The following is a 17,920-nucleotide window of genomic DNA, read 5'->3' as shown; positions in this document are numbered from 1 at the left end:
TGGGTGTTCCCACTACTGGTTGACTAGTATGACATCCAAAAGACAGCGAATCAGCTTTCTTGCCATCCATCACTGCAGGCCCAGGGGCTGAGGAGAAGGATCACGTGCGCTCCACTCCTATTGGTTGTCACTCGCGAAAATCGCTCTTCATTTGCATAAAGTTAAAAATTTCTCAACTTTGTCGCTAGACACGCCCCATCTAGTCGCCAACGGTCGCTGTCGCGCGTGTCGCCGGAAGTCGCCCGCTCATCACTGAAATGAATGGTATCGCGTCGCGTGTAGTGTGAACGGGGCTTTACGAGTTTGTGACGACATGAGGGCGAGTAATTAATGACAGAAATTTCATTGTTTTGGGTGAACTATCCCTTTACATTGGATAGCATTTTGAAAAGTGTTTATTTAAAAAGAAAAGTCATAACAGAGGCCTGGAAGAAGTGTTTATGTTACATAGGGCAGGTCACAACCACAGCAGAGCCACATGAAGACATCTCTCTTACAGTCTTTTTTCAGTATTTCATTGTTTACTCTTACACAACTTCAAGCTCAATAGTTCAACTGGAAGAACACAGAAAAAAAAATCATAGTAATAATTTTTTACTATAAAAAAATATATTGCTCTTGTCACAAAGCTCAATAACAATAAACAATAAATAATGTGGCGTGGTTCAATGATATTTATTAGCTATGGCATTTATGTACATTTTTTAATTGATCTTCAAAATCCAAACATTGAACGTAACAGCAGTGACAAAGAAAGAGTAATGTCACGGGTTGATGCATAGTGCTTCCAGATTTTCTGTTATCTATACTTTATGATTAGTAACAATAACAATAAATATATAATGTAATAATAACTACTGACACTGGGGCAGTGCCCTCAAAGGTACTAATACGAATATATAATATAGATTCAGACTTTTATCACAAAGAGAGTGTACTCAGTCCAATCATCATCTGTGTAGAACATTTTGTTTTACAATTTGAGATACAAATTCACCCTCATACTAAATAAAATTTCCGTACAAAAAAAATATAATATATAATTTCCCTGTCCCAAGTGCAAAGGACGAGACTAATGTTGGCTTTAAAACTTGGTTTGTAGGTCCGATGTAATGGATCCATTTCTTTGCCTCTCCTCCACTTCGATGGGATGTTTGGGAGACTGATTTCGTTTCTTCTGTACACTGAAGTGCAATCCATAACAGAAGTAGATGAGCAAGCCTATGTTTCATTAGGAAAGACAATTATAAGTATTATAAGTATACACATGCATTTATACTATATTTGAAGTTTTGGGAGATTTGTAAACACACATACATTGCATACACTGTATATGTATGTATGTGTGTGTGTGTGTGTGTGTGTGTGTAATGCATGTATATGTTTATATATATGCACATATATATACACTACCGTTCAAAAGTTTGGGGTCACAATACGTTTTTTTTGGGTTTTAAAAAATAAATAAATTAATACTTTTCTTCAGAAAGGACGCATTAAATTGATCAAAAGTGACAGTATAATAATGCAAAATATTTATTTTTTAATTAAATGCATTTCTCTTGAACTTTCAAAGAATCCTGATTTTTTTTTATCACGGTTTGCACAAAAATATGAGGCAGCACAACTGTGATAATAATCATAAATGTTTCTTGAGCATCAAATAATCATATTAGAATGATTTCTGAAGGATCATGTGACACTGAAGACTGGAGTAATGATGCTGAAAATTCAGCTTTGATCACAGGAATAAATTACACTTTATTATATATTCACATAGAAAACAGCTCTTTTACATTGAAATAATATTTCACAATATTACTGGGTTTGTTTTGTATTTTTAATCAAATAAATGCAGCCTTGGTGAGCAGAAGAGACTTCTTTTAAAAACATTAAAAATCTCACCGACCCCAAACTTTTGAACAGCAGTGTATATATATATATATATAGAGAGAGAGAGAAATATGGACTATCTATTGCACATTGTACAAACTTTTAACTGACAGTGTATGTATGACTCAGTTGTCTTACCCACTGCCATCCACACAGCGTAGCGAATCCATGTATCATTTCCCAGCTGGACCATCAAGTAGACATTGATGAATGTACTGACAATAGGAAGTAGTGGCAGGAGTGGAACCTACAGAAAAATGTGAGGACTAATTCAAAACAGAAAATTTCCATAGCAACTGTTCTTAACAACAGTAGTTCCAAAGAACAGTGGTTCTCAACAGGTGGATTGCAACCTTGTGAAAAAGCTTTAGCTTAGCATACTTTTGAAAAGACTTATTACAGAAATAATATACTTCAAAAGAATACACTGAATTGCATACTGGATGTAATGTTTTTGGACACTTAAATGCATGCTAAATGCAATTTAATTATTATTTAAATGCAATTATAATTGAACTTTTGACCTGTCAATCTTTATATGTAATTTCATAGTTCTGTTGTCTTTGAAAGTCTACTGCCGAATTTACTGATAAGCATTTATGGTCAATTAAATTATACTTTTGTCATTTCTATTGAAACATGTAGGGTTGTGTCTTGTATTTGAGTATATTTGTGATTACACATTATAAGAATGAAGTTGTAATTTAGTGGGCAATTTATTTAATTTATTAAAATATAAAAACTTTAAAGGTAATATTGAATAACATGAATAACAAATACATTACATTTGTTTTAGTATATTAGTCAACTTGTTAAGTAACAGTAAAAAATACCTGTTTAAGTACACCTAAGTGGCCTTTTATTTCATAAATGTCATATCTAACATTTGATAAAACCCTGATAAAAACCCTCACCTGCCTGTATAGCCATTAGACGGAAAAACCTTAATGCTGTGGTACTCAGGTGAGACCAGAGGCAGAAATTTATTTTTATTTTTTTGGAATGGATATCAAAAAAGGAGAAACTTCACTACGCTGATTAAACCACTTTTGTGAGGGAAATAGCTTAACATTTAATGAATCGACAGCCCATTCGTTATAACCTTCAAGTAACCTAACCTGCTCTTAGTAACATTAGTATTCAGGGTATATGCAGGAATCTTGAATTTAATTTTAATACCTTTTCAAGACTTTTTCAAGACCTTCTCAATATTTTTTAATACCTCACCGCCACTTCAAGCTGTAACCATTTACATCAGTGATACTTTTAACTTGACAGTTTTAGTTTGTGATAAAGACTATAGACCACTCTGATAAAAAAAATAAAAAAAATAAAATAGGCTGGGATAGTAAATCAAAGCAAAGTTTTTTAAAAACAAAACAAAACTTTGCTCCACCCTCAACAACAATCATGCTGACATGTGCCTCAGTTCTTCGTTTTTTTAATAAAAATGACTAAATTCACACACTTTTACGATGTTTTTGGGACTCAAACTGTTGGACAGCTAATTCAGAAAAAATACTTTCAAAATTTAAGACTTTATAAAGCCGTGATAAGACTTTTTAATACTTTTTAAGGGTCTTAATTTTCCCAAAATTGACTTATCACCTTTTAATACTTTTCAAGACCCCGCGGATACCCTGGTATTGGATTGATCTATTTTTAGAGTTTGCACAGAAATAAAATGCTATTTTATAAGAGAAGTCACGGTCAATTGTGTGACAGGTATGTTTTATTTTACGGCACTTCTCATTCATTGACTCTCTCACAACTCTGAACGAAATTCAATGACGTGTAATGACGAAATTCGTCAACCTGACGAAAAGATATATATATTTTAATGTTATCCACATTATATTTCATCTGCAACAGCATTGTAAAAATTAATGAAACTTTTGGTCATTGACTTTAAAATGCATCATAATGCAAATGGCAATGAAAAACCCACGACTGGCAGATCAACATGCTACTAGATTTCTCTCCGAAACGGAAGGAAAATAATTGAAATTGAATGTGGAGGATTTTAACTGTGACAATACAGTTTAATTACTGCAATTTGGCACTGTATTGTTATGACAACTGTATAGTTGTCGAATGTAAAATCTGGATTCTGAAGCCAAACCAGTTGAGAACCACTGCAACAACATCTAGGAACATCTTATTTATGGATTACTTGAAAAGTTAAATGTTGTTGCCTTTTTTCTCCCAGTGAAAACTTACCATAAATGCAGCCTTGGTCCCATTCTGCGGCTGCCGCCAAATAATAATGATATTCACGATTAAACCAGCCAAAACCAAAGTGATTATCAGAATCATCCACCACTCCTCAATCAGACCAGCTGGTACAGCTTTTGTGAGGATCACACTCAGGATAACCGCTAACACAACTAGAAAGAACATTAAAAGTAAATAAGAAGTGGAGAAATATTGAAACATTGAAATACCCATTGAGTAACCACAACTATTAAAGACCCGTTCACACCAAGAATGACAACTATAAATATAAATAAAATGAAAACTATAAAAGTTTCCACACTATTGGACAGTATCGTTCTGTTTATTGTAAGCGTGTGCTGCAGTTCCCTTTCGAGGTGGAACTTCGACACTGCGTCTTGGCATTGACGCTATGCCAGTGTGAGGCATGTGTAAACAAACACATATAATCATTGGCAGACGGCGGTGCCTGAGTTACACGTCATCTGCTGAACGGAGTTATGTAGGGCAGTATAGATTCCCTCCACTTTGTTTACCTCCCGCCCCAACTACTGTTGGGTTTTGAAGTATGGATGTATGCTCCCCTTTGGATGTGTGCTCTACTACAGTCCTGGTTCGACAATGTTAATAAGTAGGCTACAGAAAGTTTACCTGCGGGTATCCTACCTTGTTATCTGTTGCATACTATTGTCTAATACTAAATGAAAAAGACAATGCGCTAGCTATAGCGGGTGTTATGCAGAGTGCCAGGGTATGGGCTGCCCTCCCCCAGAGACTTTGGGGTCTTTAAGTAGGGCCTAAGCTCCCTTTTGGCTTCTATGGTGTTTAGAGTATGGGTGATGAAAATGTCCTACTCTCATTTGAGTAACCTCCCTTTCCTGAGTAAAAGTTAAGGATGTATGCTCCTCCTTGGATGAGTGGCAATACTGAAGGGAGGCGCCAGCGCACCTCTTGAGATCAAGGGAGTGAGGTTTACACACACAGCTCTTACTGACCTACATCCATTAAACTCACCCCCCGTAAACCTCCCATCCAAGTCACGGCACCAAATGTAACCGGTCCTACTTGACCCGCTCCAAACGGGATTCGAACCGGGGTCACCGGCATGGGAGGTGTGCGCACTAACAATGACGTTAAAGACGCAGCCTCTAGCGCTCCTCTTGAGATCAGGGGAGTTAGGTTTACATACACAGCTCTTACTGGCCTACGTTACACCTGTCCCGCAAGGGAGGCAGGAAGGTAAAGCATATAAGAAGAGTCTTGGCTTAGAGAGTAGACTATATGAGTCACATGGGATGCGCCCATAGGGTTGCCATGCTTCAGAAGCGAATTGGTATTAATCATACAAAAAGAACAATTTAGTTTGTACTAATTTTGTGTACTACTGGTAAGTGATAAAAAAAAAAAAAAAGAGGGGAAAAACCTATTAGTTTGACAGACCTCTATGGCTAAACTACATTTTCCAAAATGTTTTGTGATTGCACAAGAATGATAACACTTCTAGATACAGAATAAATTATACACTAATGGGCCTCTTTTGCTATTTGTTTAGTTGCATAGGCCTAAATGATTTCTATCTTTTACAAGATGTGAGAAAGAGAGAAGGAAATATGCCAGGGGGATTTTAAGGAAGTATTAGCTACACTTACTCATCACTTCACACATTCAAGCATGAAAATATAAAAGCCCGAAACTCACCGGTAAGTACGGTCAGCAGAGACACAGCTTTAGAACTTGAAGCAGAAGCATATTTAGGGGGGCGAAAAGGATTCCACTTCTGGACTTGTGATTTCTCACTAATCTCAGCTTGCTCTGGTTGGTACCTGCATGGACAAAAATACTTTTATTGCACAACTGTTACTGTTGCCAGAAATTTACATCAAAATTTGCTGTCTGAATATGTGTGTTCGCTCTGGGTATTATGCAATGGTTTACTGAGCACTCCACATTGTCAGTACTACCAATGCCAAAATGTTTTTGAGGCGAATACTAATTATTGATTACTGTGGAAGACTATTTGCTGTATTAACTTTTTTGTCCTCAATATAACATGAATGTGAGTTTAAAATCAATGTGTATAGGCTATATGCACGCATAAGTTTCGCGTTTGACGCAAGGCTGCTCTTCAGTTTCCGGTTGGGGAGATTTAAAGCGGAGGAAAACCGAGGAAAACGGGATTATGGCAGAGTCTTCAAAATTTACTGTCCTCTCGTCTTTGAAACGAAACTTTAATACGTTTAGATGTAATTTTATATATATTTATGTTTATTTAATATAATAAACAAAGAAGCATAAACAAAATGAGGGGTGTCTGTTTTGTCTGTTTTTGTGACTAACGTTTCTTTAGTATAGCAATAGAGTATAAAAACCAATATAAATTCTCGGTTTAGCATTGGACTCTACGATCGGCGGAAGTAATCCAGCATCCTTAGACCTTCACCGGAAATACCGCCGTGCATAGAGCCCATTGTCAATAGCATCAAAAACAACTTACATTTACTTGATTATCCATACTTTTTTTTTTTTTAAATCATCAGGATCAATATACATATATTTGTTTACATATATTAATTTATCTCTCAATCATTATTTTATTGCATTGGATTACATGTTTTGCACCCCAAAACAAAACTGTAGCTTTGATCATAAAACAAAGCATTTATTATAATCTTACTAAGACTAAAAGGTTCCCTTTATATACTTTCAGTTTAGTGTTCTCCTCACCCTTGTTATTTTCTTTGGTTTCTAATTAGTTAATGATTACTTTCACCTGTCGTTTAATTAGTTACCTTGTTATTTCTGTGTATAAGTATGCCCTGTTTTGTTCAGTTCTTTGTCTGTAATTGTTAACATTATTTGTGGAAGGAGTTTATGTTTCTCTTGAGATTCTCCTACGCATTTCTATTGTTGGATTACAGGCGATTTAGACTGGATTCTAGTGTTCTTCGTGTTGGCTTACCACCAGACTGTTACAATAGCCTACTGTTATAAAGATCTCGCGAGCAGTTTCCTTTATCGGAGTAAGGTCATAAGCTTTATATGGAAGCTTGTTTCCGCCACTGAATAAAAAATAAAAAAGATAATTGCGACTTTTTATCTCACAACTCTGACTCTTTCTTTCTAGCAAACTCAGACTCTTTGTTGACCCAAAAATTATTAAAATGTGTTCTTTCTTATCTGCAGTCGAAGTAGAAGTGGTACAGTGAAAATTCTGCATGAGAGGAAAATATAGAAGTCTGTATGTTTCCCGCATAACAAATGTAATGAGTCAGACACACAAATTATTACGTTTTGACGTTACTACTGGGAAAAACTTGATTTATTAATAAAGTCTTGGTAAAACATATTAATACATACCTGGATATTGGTTTGCATGTAAACCAGGACAACAGGCTATTTTAAAAAGTTTATTTTTGGGAGTTATCAGCGTATTGTTGTGCATGTAAACATGCTCAGTGATTTATATTACAAGCTATCAGAATTTTATCTTTTGTCCATATAAATATCAGCAACTGCACCAAATTGTATATTTTTTGTTCAGCTTGGGGCTCGGAATATAATTGAGGTGTCTTTTTCCTCCTTGTGAGCTCCATAAAAAATAAAAAAGCAAACTTTTTAAAAGATTTTTTTTACGTCTAAAGTTTCAATAACCTTTCAAAAAACAAAATTCTGGCAACTATTTCATATGTCAGGATTTACAGGGTTAAGGTGGCATAACATATTTCAGTGTGAATGTATTTTCTGTGTGCTTTGTAAAACCTGTATGGGTACTTCAGGGGGGAAAAAACAATTGTAAAATCTATAAAATAGATTATTCTTTCTATTATATGTATCTTTATCTGTATCTTACCGAAGAATTAAGATGCAGACGGCAACGAGGGTGTAGGCAAAGAGCGTTCCAATAGACATCATGTCTACTAGAGCCTTCAGGTCAAACACCAGGGCCATTATTGCTAAAATCACAAATAGTTCACTCTTAAAATTTCAAGACAACCAAATTATACTATAGTAACAACAACTATAATGTATTATAGTAAACAAAATAATATTTTTTTATTGTTCCAAGTATTCCACTTCAGTGAGCTTTGGGACAGCCCTTCATGCCTTTTTAGCAACAAGGCCCTGAATATGTTTATGGTATGAAGCTAAGGTACAGAATGTGACTTAGATTATTTACTATTATCATGGTCCATTACTTTGATGTGTCCTCGATCAGAATTACCTGCTACTACTCCAGAAGCAAGTGTGGCGATGACAGGGCTCTGTCTGGCACTCATTTTACTCAGTGGTTTGAAGAGCAGCCCATCTCTGGCCATAGCAAACAGCACACGGGGCATAGGAAACATGGATCCCAGCAGACTGTTGAACAGTAAAGAAAAGTGCATGAGAACTAAACAGGGGTTTTTCCCAAAAGCATCATTGGCAACTATGATCGCAACTCTATTGATAACAACCATAGTTGGCTTTGGGAAACGCACCCCAGAGCGTTACTGACAGACTGGGAAGAGAATGTTTTTTTTAAAACATTCAGCTATGAAAACTTATTCTGTTTACCCCAAAAACAAAGAATATTTCACCATGAAATCAAAATAGATTCATGTAATATTGCAGTATTTATTATGAATTCATCATATATATATATATATTTTTTAATTGACCTTGTAATCTTTAATAGGGATGCACGATATAGGATTTTGGCCGATATTCGATATGCCGATATTTTCAGACTAATTTTGCCCGATGCCGATACCGATATATTTGTGTGTTTTTTTTAAGTGCAAAAAAAGCTTATTAAAGCTTCTATTAAAGTTCTCAGTCAAGAGCAGTGAGTGATTTCCTCTTTGTGTTTTGTTGTTTTATTAACATTAACGAGATAGTTCTCCCCAAAATTTAAATTGTCATCATTTACTCTCTCAAGTTTCTTTCTTCTGTTGAAATTATAAAAGTTATTTGGAAGAATGTGGCTAACCAAACAGTTGCTGTAATTCAGTGACTTCCGTAGTATATTTAAGCACAAGAAAGAAATGAATACAGGTTTGGAACAACATTAGAGTGAGTAAATAATGACAGAATTTTTATTTCTGGGTGCAGTATCTCTTTAAGGACAAGCGGCAGCATATTATACTGTCTCTTTAAGAACTGCACGCGACGCGTCTAATATACACGCATTTGACAAGCAGATTTTCTCTGTTTGCTTTCACTTTAGACATAACCAACTTTGTTTATGTAAACGTGTGTGTATTTGACAGTATCAGCGCAATAAGACTCGAAAGATTAGTCCAGTATTCAGGCGCTGTGACAGACTTTTAGTTCCTGTGAGTGTCGGGTGTAACGCGCTCAGAAAAGCGGATGTTAGAACAGCGCATCAGCACGTGAATGATATGTTTACATAGCAAGACTTTGACATGCAAATAATGAACTTTTGTGAATTGCGGTGTCCCGTGACCGTGAGTGTAACTCTACCTCTGCGTTTACCAAGGGGGTAATCCATCGACCGGAAGTTGAAGCCGGCCGGGTGCCGCCATGTTGTAGCAGAACTTCACTTGCGTTAGCATTTCCATTGACTCCCATTCATTTTGGCGTCACTTTGACAGCGAATAACTTTACATCTGAGGCGTTTAAAGACTCCATTTGTCCATTATTTATTTCTAAAGAAACACGACAATGTATAAAGGGCTCCATTACCTTCTATGTTACATTATGGCCCCGTAGAAACAGATAGTAAAAATAGGCTAACGATTGCGTCATAACCACTCGACTCTCTGTCGCGCTGTACAGAAATTACCGTACAGACAGGAGGAGAAGCTCGCAGGCAATCGGGGGGACGTCCCGTCAAGGGAGAAGCCCATAGATAATGAGTCCATAAAAGCAACGGAATACTTACTCCTGCTCACTCACGCCAAAGAACTCGTTGCTCAAGTTCCCCGTCTCTGCAAGATTAACGTTGGCAATTTTCACACACAGCTACTAGAAGATTTACGTCTGTCAGACAGGTTGCTTACGTCATCAAGCTTAGTTTGAGTCGGTTTGAGTCTGCGCGTCAGGAACGGAAGTGCTCAAAAATCGCTAAAAATGGGCTGCAACTGTCTCAACTGAGTTCCAAGATGAATTGAACTGATAGAATGCACGATACTATGATTTTTCTTCAAAAGCAGATCGTGGAGACATTTTAATCGTCCACGATCAAAAACCGTGAGACGCACACCCCTAGTTGGAAGTTTAAGTTGCTGGCACTAATGCTTCGTTCGCGTCACGTGCGCATAGGAAACACGCCACCCTATCGGCAAGGCTCATCGGCAGAAATATTCATATCGGCCGATGCCGATGATGGTCATTTTAAGCTTTTATCGGCCGATACCGATGTTGTCCCGATATCATCGTGCATCCCTAATCTTTAATCAAAATAACTTTCCCTCCCTCTCACAGTGACATCTATTCTCTGATGATGTGTTTAGTGGCGTGAGGGCGGAGCAACCTGTCACTCACATGAGATCCACCAATAGCAAACCACCACCATCCAATCAATTCCCTATGGAAAAAATCAAGTCCCATCCTACATTTTTTCTTGTTTGAGAAGCAGATTCACTCGTATACGTGAAAATAGGGAAGAGAAAACTATGGCACCTTCCGTTTCACGCCGACTTATTTATATTTACATTTATAAGTTGTTATAACTTGTTAAAAACGTATAAAGAACCTGATGAACCTGGATATCCAACACAGTTATTAAATAATTAACTTCTGTTCTGACGTGTCTTGCATCAACATTCATCCTTGACAACTGTTTGACAGTCATGCATTATCCATACTACATTTGACTTTATGATACTAATTTTACCAAACCGATGTACACACTTTCCTTTTTAGTTCATGAGCATCTACTGTAGTATCTTCTACTAATCAATCATGCAATGCTGTGTTTTATAGTCCTAATAGCATGAGTCTAGTGTAGTAAGTGCTTTATACGCCATATGTGATGCTTTACCTTGTTGAGAGAGCACACAAAGATCCAACAGCCACAGCATACTTTGCAGGATCCCAGCCCACATAAGTGAAAGCTGCGGGTAAGGGACTCTGAACATTTAGTTGGTAGTAAGGCATCATGAGGGTGAGAGCAGCCGAAACTCCGAAATAAGCCAAAAAGCAGATGAGAAGAGAAGCCACAATTCCTATAGGGATAGACTTCTGAGGGTTTCGTACCTCCTCGCCTAGATGATAGGAGACAGAGATTTAAAATACAAGTACAAAATCATTTAGACTAGTGAATTAGACCTCCTTGTAATGTTTCCTGCTATGCTTTATATATATATATATTCAAAGACTTCTGAAGATTTGCGTGAAGAACAGACCAAAATATCAATAAGTTATTCATACAAAAATTTCATCTAGGGATTCTACAAATTGCCATACCTTCCTCTCCACAATAAAGCTTCTGTGGAGAGGAAGCTTATCAGTAAATAATGCCTTGAATTTTGGTCTGTTCCTCACACTGAAGTATGAAATCAGAAGACAGTCACTGTGGAATTACAAAAAACTGTGAAAAGATTATTAAAAAAAATTATAATTGTGTTTCACAGAAAAAAAAATAACAACAGCAATTGGATTTGGAGCATGTGGGTGAGTACCGAATTTTATAAAGTCGGTTTCTTATAAATTATAAATATCGCTATAGAGTGCATTAGTGCTTTTTCAGCGGCGTTGGTTCCGGAAGTATTTGTTTCACTCATTTTTCCCATAGGGTTTTTAAAAAGTCTTAAAGCATTTTAAGGCATGAACCAGATGATAATCAGAGAATCACAACATTACAAACTTTTATTTGAAGCAAAAACGTATTTGAAAATTAGACAAAAAGATACAAAACTGTACATTACGGCTTTAGTAAAAGAACTACAATCCCATAAAGCATTGCGACAATATAAATTAAAATCGGCGAAGAGAAATAAAAACTATTAATTTAAAGTTGTTGATTATATCTAAAGAAATTATATCTATATTTTAAGTTTATTGCAAAATATGCATATATACAAATATTTAAGTATTTTGAGAGCATATAAAGCGAGGCTAACTCAATTACGTCATTTGCAAGTGCAAGGGACAAGTTGCGCGTGCAAGTTTCTGTACAGCATCATGGGTAATGTCAGAGACTAAAAGGACTTTGGTAATGTTGGCCTACATTTTTTTTTTACCACAAATTCAACTGTTAAACACGATCATTTTGAAATATGACCTGATGGCTTCAGCAAAAGCATATAGCATCGATTACCTCAGTTCTCACATTAGGGCTGTCTTTAAAGGTTTTAAAGGAGGTTTTGCTTCCGGAACCAGACTATTGCACTCTATTGATTAAGTACCTGTGGTTGCAATGCAGTCAAATCCCACAAAGGCATAGAAACAGGTAGCAGCTCCAGCAAGCGTTCCATCAAAACCAAAGGGAAAGAATCCTCCAGCTCCAAAACTGGATAAAGTTTCATTTGAAACTGAAAGATTTCTAAAAAAAAAAAAAAAAAAGCTTGGTTAAAACCTATTTCAACGTAGCAGATAGTGTGGTAATTAAAAACATGCAAACATATTATCAAAGAGGCTCTAAAATTTTCACAGATCTAAGGGTACGTTAACATGACAATTATGTTTTTCCTTTGTATTTTTCGCGTACAGGCGAGACCATTGTCAAAACGATCCTTGTTCACATGGAACTGCAAAAATGATTAAAAATGCTGTATTCTGCTGCCAGGCCAGTAGATGGCGATGTCACTGTACTTCGCATCTATGACTAAACACATAATACACATACGCATGACGTCAACCTTTTCACAAATTTTTGTAGGCCCCAAAAACGCAGATTTTGTGTAAATGAATTGCTAAAACACATACAAAGTTTTTCGTTTTTTGTTGGAAACGGTGTCATGTAAAGTAAAACATGCAGTTTTCAGTTTTACCTTAAAGCTGCTGTAGGTAACTTTTGTAAAAAATATTTTTTACATATTTGTTAAAACTGTCATTATGTCCTGACAGTAGAATATGAGACAGATAATCTGTGAAAAAAATCAAGCTCTTCTGGCTTCTCCCAGTGGTCCTATTGCCCGGTCAGAAACAACCAATCAGAGCAAGGAGGAATGTCTTAGCAGTGTCAATCACGCTCGTGTACGCGCTGATCACACCCCTCTCTTGCACAGCGCGAGCCGTCGTTCAAACTCAATATTGCCGGCGTGCTGCAGCTGTGCTTATGACGGAGAAACAACCTAAACTGCCAATTCTCGAGTGACACCTGCTCATAAAACAAAGAGGTAAAAGGAAAAAGACCGATGACGATAAACAAGCGAAAAAGAAAGAATTACACAGAGCTCATTGACTCGGTGTCAAAACTCTAACCGCATAACATGTAGATAAAATGTCACGCACTCTGCTAAGCAACAATTGAAACCTGCTAATTCACTGGCTTGTCATGTTGCTGAAATAATGTACTAGCACACCTTATCTAGCATTATATATCGCTAGAATAATTACTTACATACTGTAACGTTAGTTACCGTTATATTAACGTTATCTTACTAGCTATTTATAACTTATAGAAAGAGTGCAACGTTATAAAGTTATGTAGGCTATTGCAAAATACATAATGATTTGAGGACCAAGTTTGTAGTCAAAGTATGGGCAGGCCATAGTCAATGTAAAGCATATTGTTGACGTTTAGTCCCTATTAGTGAATGTGCCATATAACTTTTTATCCGCTGTTATCGGTGGCCCTGTTTACTAGCCTGCGCGTTCACGACAGGCTCCGCGGTGGAGGACGAGCTGTGGAGGGAGGGCTGTAGCGCAGCAGAGAGCAAGGGGGTGGGACCTGTAAGTTGTGCTTGTTCATATTTTCAGGCTAAGTCAACGTTTTCTCAAAACTCCCTACTGCAGCTTTAACCACAAATGCTTTGTAAATTTCATAAAGCAACATACGCGGTTATTGTGTAGTTCAAAATGTCCTCCTGTGTTATCTGCCAATTTCCAAGGTCTCCCTTGATGAACCCAGCAATGATGACAAAAACCAGAACTACCATATTTACAGCTGTGAAGATCTTATTGACAATGGCAGACTCCTTCACCCCAAATGCAAGGATACCTGAGAAATGACAACAAATAACACAAATCTGACTCATGTTAATTCTCATTTTGAATTGTATTACTGTGTTTTACCATAGCCCTTTTATTGACACTACAATAAATTTACTGTAAATCCTACTTGCCTGCCAAAACCATTATAAGGCCAGCAGCAAAGAAGTCTGGATACGAAGCGAGGCCAGGTAAATTCATTGGTATATTTTCTCTCAAATAACTGGCGATCTTATTTCCAATCAAGTCATCGAAAGTGCCACTCCATGCTCTGGCAACACTGGATGTGCCTGTCATAAAGTCAATCAGATCAAGCAATTCATTTACACATTACAGACATTTGATAAGCAAATTTATTATAAGCCATATAACTATTTAGGGAGCCATGAAATAAATAAATAAATCTTGTCAGTTAATATCCCTATAAATGTCAATGGTCTACTATGTTTATGATTCTTTTGGAAATGCATCCTTGGTTGATTCTGCAATATTATGTCTATACATTTTGTGTGATTATACTCAAAATATAGTAAAGCTACATTATGTAACAGCACGCGTCTTGCGGAAGAACATTGGTTTGGTTGTGTGTTTAAAGGCACCAGTGAAAACGTGTATACAGGATATCTTATCAAAGCGGAAGGACACATCAATAAAAAAATGATTCCCTGAATTTTGTACAATCCATGGTCAATGAATATTGGGCATATAATGTTTGTTCTTGCCTATGACGTATGACAGCAGTAAGTTCCAGCCGGTGATGAAGGCCCACACTTCTCCAACGGTGACGTAGCTGTACAGATAGGCAGAGCCGGTCTTGGGAACCCGGGCGCCAAACTCTGCATAGCACAACCCCGCAAACACAGACGCCACTGCCGCAATGAAGAATGACACAATGATGCTGGGCCCAGACACTGTTCTGGCAACCTCTCCAGAAAGGACATACACCCCGGCCCCAAGTGTACTTCCCACCCCAAGGGCCACTAGGTCGAGTGTGGTTAAGCAACGCTTAAAGTTGGACTCTTCCCCATCGGGCTCCAGTGGCTTTCGCCTCGATAGGCTCTTCAGAAAACACAGCACCTTGTTACAGAACATCCTGAGACAAATAATATTGGTGATTATGTATAAGCAGCATGTATATCATTCTTTAGAATTATGTTAATAATGGATATATTTAAGAGAAACAGATGTGCATTCTCTAATTAAGCACTGTGTAGCTCTTTAACTCCTTTCTTTTTTTAGGCTATTATTCATTCTTTTAAACCCGTTAATTTTCCTTAGTCCATTTTCAATAATAAAATTACAAATAATGTTTAATCACGAGCAGTTTTATTTTTTGGTTTTCTTCATTATGCTCTAAAAGCACTGTGTATGAATATGTTATACACATGAACATGCCTTGCCTTAAGACACAGTGCTTCTGTTATCAGGAGATAATAATAATAAATTCTATTCACACATAAAATGCAGCTCTTATTGGTCAGGCCATAAACCACTTAGAAAAAACAAAGCATAAAGACATGTTAAAAATTATTGCTGCGATTGTTTATCGCAACTTAAAATTCTACATTAGAATAAGACATAATGTGTGGTTTCAACTCAAAGTATGTGTTCCTGCTTGACTTAAAATATTAAGTTTAGTTATCTTAAGTTGGACATTTAAGTTCAATAGTGGGGACTTTCTATTTTATTAATTTTTTTGAAATATTTTTTATTATTCATTCTTTTGAACCCATTTTAGTTCAATTTCCATCAGTTAATTTTCCTTATTCTAAATTAAATGTTGAAATGTGAGTTTTCTTCATTATGCCTATATTTAAAGCACTCAGATTTATAGGTATTATGAAATGAAAGCAAATTGACTGTAAAACAAATGACAGAAACAATAATGACAATACAGGCATTTAAAATATATGAATTAAAGACTATGGAACAAATGTTTAGAGCCTATATAATTTCATTTGGAAAGAGGTTGACTATTTTTTGCCTAATGCCTAAAAAACTGGTTCAACCTGATCTTTTATAGTTTACATTACAATCCTCTGATTTTTAATGTTCAGAAGTCATATAACTTATCTCAAACCTTCCATTATAAGCACGTAATATCTGGTCAATACTCTTATCTTGCTTTTACGATGTTCAATATGTGCTTACTGGGAACTTGTAAACTCAGTAAAACCAACATGTCTATCTTAAAATCCTTCTTTTTTTTTAAGGCTTTTTCAAAAAACATTTTAGTTAAGGAATTTTACTGAAATTATGCCAGTTATGAAACTTTGTTAATTAAAATGATTTGTGTATTCTCTCTTATCTTAAACAAAAACACAGTGTCTCCTTAAACTATGTTGACTTTGAAGCATATAAAACTGAATAATGACCGAACAGAACAGCATCAGTAATGAAGTCTCTTACCTGCATGTGTAGATCCCAAGCGGTGCGCGAAGGTGTGAGTGTTGCCTCACAGCGCAGAGTTTATGAGCACAGTCCATATCAGAGCCCCTCCTGTCCAATCTCACGTGTCCAAAACTTCACGTGTCATTTTTGACAGACTCTGTTACATTTAGAAGAAATGTGTGATTTCTGAAGAGGAGATGTACACTTGAAAAATAGAATTTTGCACTTGTAAGCCTGACACAAGGCATTTGACAAAAGAACTCGAAAAGTGTGGAGTGTAGGGATATGATTTTATGAAAGTTGTAAAATCTAAAATGTTAACATTGGGGGGGGGGACAACAATCATTATTATGTTGCTGAATGTTAAACGTGTGTATTCTCAGAAGAACTGAGGTGCTTATTAAGTATTTTCAGAAATAACTTGTGATACCCTTCCAAAAAAAAAAAAAAAAAAAAAAAAAAAAAACTATCTGCAGCAAAAAGAAAAACTTCAGCACATGCAACAATTACAAACAGTATTTTACACTCTAAAAAATGCTGGGTAGTTTCAACCCATGTTTGGGTCAAATACAAACAAACCCAAAAGTTGGGTTTCAAAATTTAATAAAAAAAAAATGCAAACCAATTGTTTGGTTGGTCCATATTTGACCCAAACATGGGTTGAAACAACCCAGCATTTTTTAGTGTGTACCTATTCATTCACACAATCTAGTAATTTAGTAGAAAAATTACAGTACTATACTGGCAAATGCATCTGCTAAAGTGCTGTATAATTCACAAAATACACTTTTTCCTGTACTTTGCTAATTGAATTTACAGTAAATAGTCACTGTAAAAATTACTCACTGTAAAAAAAAAATATGATCAGTAAGTCATGGCAACTTTAACTCATCAAAATAATTTAAGCAACTTTTTTATGTTACACACAGTGTTGGGGAAAGTTACAATATTGCGTTACTCCCTAAAAAAGTAACTAATGGCGTTACTTATTCCCCCCCCCCCCCCGAAAAGTACTTAATACCGTTCCTTAATAAATTACTTAATAAATAAATAAGTTCAGAATCAGAATCAGAATCAGAATGAGCTTTATTTGCCAAGTATATTCATACACAAGGAATTTGTCTTGGTGTAAACTCTCACGTGTCCAAACCTTATAGTTATGTAATAAAGTTATTATATAATTACTTTAGCACTACCTTATTTCACCTGGGCTGGGCTTGTTTGTTTTTTTAATAACATTCTATTAATACCAAGTTCTATTTTGGCAACTGTAACGGTCCTTTCACACCAAAAGTGAAATGAAAAAGCCCCAGACTGAAGGAAA

The 17,920-nt window shown here is 36.1% G+C and overlaps 1 protein-coding gene across 1 annotated transcript; it reads right to left on the bottom strand.

Moving 5' to 3' along the window:
- Positions 1-1,039: 1,039 nt before the first annotated feature.
- zgc:175280 (cationic amino acid transporter 2 family protein) lies at positions 1,040-16,714 on the bottom strand. The gene is made up of 12 exons (XM_056247393.1): positions 16,615-16,714; positions 14,928-15,298; positions 14,340-14,495; positions 14,053-14,215; positions 12,459-12,595; positions 11,093-11,315; positions 8,330-8,466; positions 7,958-8,060; positions 5,806-5,930; positions 4,114-4,280; positions 2,032-2,140; positions 1,040-1,221 (listed from the first exon to the last, which is right to left on the bottom strand). Exons 1-12 carry the CDS (start codon positions 16,689-16,691, stop codon positions 1,085-1,087), a joined length of 1,905 nt encoding a protein of 634 aa, XP_056103368.1. The 5' UTR covers positions 16,692-16,714; the 3' UTR covers positions 1,040-1,084.
- Positions 16,715-17,920: the final 1,206 nt, after the last annotated feature.

Source organism: Rhinichthys klamathensis, unplaced genomic scaffold (assembly GCF_029890125.1).
Source record: "Rhinichthys klamathensis goyatoka isolate OS25496 unplaced genomic scaffold, OSU_Roscu_1.1 h1tg000046l_1, whole genome shotgun sequence".
Classification (NCBI taxonomy): domain Eukaryota; kingdom Metazoa; phylum Chordata; class Actinopteri; order Cypriniformes; family Leuciscidae; genus Rhinichthys; species Rhinichthys klamathensis.
The sequence above is the reverse complement of the archived record's forward strand: the minus strand, read 5'-3'. Positions and strand labels throughout refer to the sequence as shown.

Bases quoted from the DNA above. Each gene is read 5' to 3' on its own strand.
- zgc:175280 (XM_056247393.1), bottom strand. From the start codon at position 16,691: ATGGACTGTGCTCATAAACTCTGCGCTGTGAGGCAACACTCACACCTT. The intron at 12,596-14,052 runs GTATGTTGCTTT...TTTTTTTTTTAG, and splicing joins TTGAACTACACAATAACCGC to AAATCTTTCAGTTTCAAATG. The intron at 8,467-11,092 runs GTAAAGCATCAC...ACTGTTCAACAG, and splicing joins TTGTGTGCTCTCTCAACAAG to TCTGCTGGGATCCATGTTTC.